Source organism: Poecilia reticulata, linkage group LG18 (genome assembly GCF_000633615.1).
Source record: "Poecilia reticulata strain Guanapo linkage group LG18, Guppy_female_1.0+MT, whole genome shotgun sequence".
Classification (NCBI taxonomy): Eukaryota; Metazoa; Chordata; class Actinopteri; order Cyprinodontiformes; family Poeciliidae; genus Poecilia; species Poecilia reticulata.
In genome coordinates this window covers 554,708-558,538 of record NC_024348.1, presented here as the reverse complement: position 1 = coordinate 558,538, position 3,831 = coordinate 554,708, and the positions used below count along the sequence as shown (strand labels likewise).

The following is a 3,831-nucleotide window of genomic DNA, read 5'->3' as shown; positions in this document are numbered from 1 at the left end:
CACCCCCAAAGGTGGTGGAGAATGACCGAGCTAAGATCCTGTGGGACTTCCAGATCCAGACAGACAAGATGGTAATGGAGAACCAACCAGACATTGTGGTGGTATTCTAATAATCCAGTCCAGGTTTGAAGTGTCTAGGTGTTGTAGATTTGGAATTAGAGCAGTCCTCGTGTGACCAAGTTAAAAAAAAAAAAAAGTGGTGAAATCGCCCTTTTTTGAAGTTTCACAAATCAGAAAAAGGTTTCACATATCCCAAACATGGCTTTAAATATTCTGCTATTAGAGCAGAATACTCCAGTCCATGTTTGAAGAGTATAGGTGTTGTGGTTTTGGAATTAGAGCAGATCTTGTATGACTGCGACAGAAAAAAAAGGTAAAAATTGCCCTTCATTGAAGTTTCACAAATCAGATAAAAGTTTCACAAATCCCAAACATGGTTATAAATATTCTGCTATTAGAGCAGAATAATCCAGTCCAGGTTTGAAGAGTCTAGGTGTTGTAGTTGTTAAACTAGAGTCGATTAAAGATGCGGAAGGTAGTGAAAAACTAGGTGGAATCGCCCTTCAGCCATTTCCCGAATCGGAAGTTAGAATTAGAAACCAACTTCAGCTTCGTAGAAAACTGCATGTTTAAGCTTTGGCCTACACATTTGTATTTAACATGGAATGTTTGTGTCATTGTTAACAATATTGTCCAACACTGGAACTTCGCCTACCCTGAATGAATGGGACTGCAGGACAAAGCAATATTATCCAGGTTCTCTGTTCCCCAACTCAGTCTGTAGGAATCCCTCTCATTCTCCCTTGCAAGTGATGAAACCTAGAATCAAATAAGTATAATTAAAAATTACTCAGAACATTTGGAAAATTTCTCATGAGCCACCCATGGCACATTCCTTCACTAAGACTTGTGTTTTGTCAGAGTTGCACCTGAACCACAAGACTTGTAGAACAATGTCCTTTGGGCAACACCAAATTCAAGACATTTAGCCAGAATGTGCTGCACCATAATTGGCTCTTTGGTAGCTGTTAATTTTGAGACAGTTATGTTAGAGTTGGTCTGACAGACACCGGACATGGAGTCCTGGCTGTCACAGTCAAAGTCTAACCTTTTGCAATCTTTTCTTTGTCCTGATTAGTTTGTTTTATGAAAAGCAGCAAGGTTTTGTCTAAAATACTTTTAACCAATGGGAGTACCTTGTGACAGGTGAGCATCTCGTCCATCATACCATCATGTCTTGGAGAATAGTAGCCATGATGGGTGGGTGTGAAGGACCTGTCTGAACTGGAGCACAAAATATCAGAATAAACCATCAAACCAGTGAAGGTCAAGAACAGGGAAATTCATTTAGCTGAACAGAATTGGTAACTAACACAACATTTAACACTAATCATTTCCAACACAAACAGCCATCAGTGTCCAATAACTGACTAGATCGGTTTGTTCAGCTGAGAGTTAGTTATTTCTGACCTGAGCTGCTAAATTCAATGAATATCACATTTAGGAACAAATGTCATTCGATGAAAGGTCTCACCAAGACCAGACAGAGTGTAGGACTGGATGTTCCTCTGTTTGAAATACTGATGTTAGAGAGACCCCATGCTAATGCATCAGGCGTGAGTCAGAACATACCTTTGGACTCCACTATGGATGAGTGAGAAGGGATACATGAAGAGTGTATGAGTACAATATCTCATGCAACACTGTTGTGTCTAAATAGCAGGCAGTTAGGCATCAGATCAGATGCATGACCACTTTCACTGCCTCCTTTCAATATTATTGTGTACATGTGGAAATTTCACGCATGCACACAACACTGGAGGGAAAAAAGGCTTTTCTTTTACATGCCATCCATAGCTGCAATGACATGGTAGAACAATTCTGTTAACTTAATGAAACCTGGAGATGTAGGTATTATTCATTGAGTGTAGTGCACCACAACAAAGGAAAAATAATGCAGAAAAAATATTAAAGAATAACTCAAAACCACTTTTTTCTCAAAGAGAAAAGGTTCAGGAAGGATTAACTTAAAGATGGTGAATCTGTCAGGATTTGTTTCCCATTTCTTTGTCAACTTGTTCAGTTTCCTCACTTGTGTGAAGACACACCATGTACTTTACATAATAGGATCTGCATGAAGAAAGTCAAAAAACAGACAATCTTCAGAGTAGAATGTACCTGTCAAAAATCAGATGATCAACTGCTTCAAGACATTCTGAATGATTAGAACAAAGTCTGGCTCTTTGGTGGTAAACAATCTGAGGTGCTTTGGCACTTTTGCACAGCACTGCATGCATGTACTGTACACTGACACAGGGCAATATTCTAATAATATATGTAATATAAAACATATTTAAAGAAGGTGCAGACTTAAGGGGATTAAATAGTGTTAGAAAGGCAAAGCAATGTGTGAAGAACACATGTTCTCTGGCAGGGTACCACATAAGGGACAATGGTAAAACGTGTATGAACCTCTGCGCACAGATTTCTGTATTTCACCAATGGATTTTCACTTCACTGTATAATAGTTTTTGTCTGAGGTATGTTGTTCTGGCTGTAGATCAGGGAGGTTGTGTGGTGAAGCATCTGGTACCTCTCAGTGCGCGCCCCCTCTAGGCTGAAACGGAGGTAGTTCATCCCATCCAGGTATTGTCCTGGCAGGGAATCGTCTCCCAGTTCCTTGAGGTCTTCAGGCCTCAGATACTCTCCACCGTCACCTGTCATTGTGTCATCACCTTCAAACAAACAAAAAAAAAAAGTTATTTTAAATCAAAACTGCTTTTAGGAGGAGCAAACATCTGCGGGTCAAAAATTATATGATGTTGCATATTTCAATTTTTCCTGAATAGGTCATTGTTGAAAATGAGAAACTGTTTGCAACTTACCTGGTTAAATAACGGTTATACATATTGATAATTAAAAGATGAAATGAGGTCAGTTTGACTTTTGTGATGAGTATATCATTTCAATCAATCAATCAAATCTTATTTGTATAGCACATTTCAGCAGCAAGGCATTTCAAAGTGTCATTAAAAACCAAAACACAGTCATGTAACATTAAATAAACAATCAAAAAATAAAATAAAATTAATGAATAAAATAAAAATGTAAAAATATTAAAACCTGCACCCCTTTTCCAACCCTTTATAACTTTATTTAAAACGATGTTTAACTGGGACTCTAACCCTTTAGGACTTTAGTTGAAACACCGTCAACTGGGACTCAAACCCATTTAAACTCAGTAAACTCAATATTTAACTTCACCTTATGAAAATACTGTAGGACTGTTAGAATTTACTGAATTCCTTCCCTAATCAACTATGCTGGCTGTCTTACACCAAACAAAAGCATTGATTGCAGCAGCTCATGCACCTTGCGTCATCTGCAACACTAACGCAAAGCTCTACTACTACACTGCAAGGTCCGTAAGATAGGGATTCAGGCATCACTAAGTTAAAGACTTCAAGGAAAAGTTTCACTAGCCTAAAATGGGGCTGCGGTTTACAGCAAACAACAATTAGTGACAGGCATCAAAATCTTAACCCTCCTGTTATGTTCGTTTCTGAGGTACAGCAATAATGTTCGTGGGTCAATTTGACCCGGGGAGAGTTTTATCATGCAATAGTGTCAGGAACCAAAAAATTCCTCCAAAACATTTTTTTATCTGATTATTAACTCTAATACTAATGTTCAAATGTTGTAAGAACACCTGCTTTCTTGCAGTTCATTGTGGAGTAAAGAGAGCAGGGAGAAAATGGGTTTTTGTGTGTCTGCGTGTGCGTGTGTGTGTGTGTGTGTGTGTGTGTGTGTGTGTGTGTGTGTGTGTGTGTG

The 3,831-nt window shown here is 38.6% G+C and overlaps 1 protein-coding gene across 26 annotated transcripts in view; it reads right to left on the bottom strand.

The window, feature by feature from the left end:
• ank2b (ankyrin 2b, neuronal) overlaps positions 1–3,831 on the bottom strand; it is a 206,942-nt gene that overhangs the window by 51,296 nt on the left and 151,815 nt on the right. For all 26 annotated transcript variants that reach the window (XM_008434870.2, XM_008434873.2, XM_008434863.2 and 23 more), the window contains 3 exons: positions 2,594–2,735; positions 1,197–1,284; positions 716–819 (listed from right to left, as the gene is read on the bottom strand). In XM_008434870.2, the coding sequence (XP_008433092.1) occupies positions 716–819; positions 1,197–1,284; positions 2,594–2,735 (334 nt within the window). The remainder of the gene's footprint in view (positions 1–715; positions 820–1,196; positions 1,285–2,593; positions 2,736–3,831) is intronic.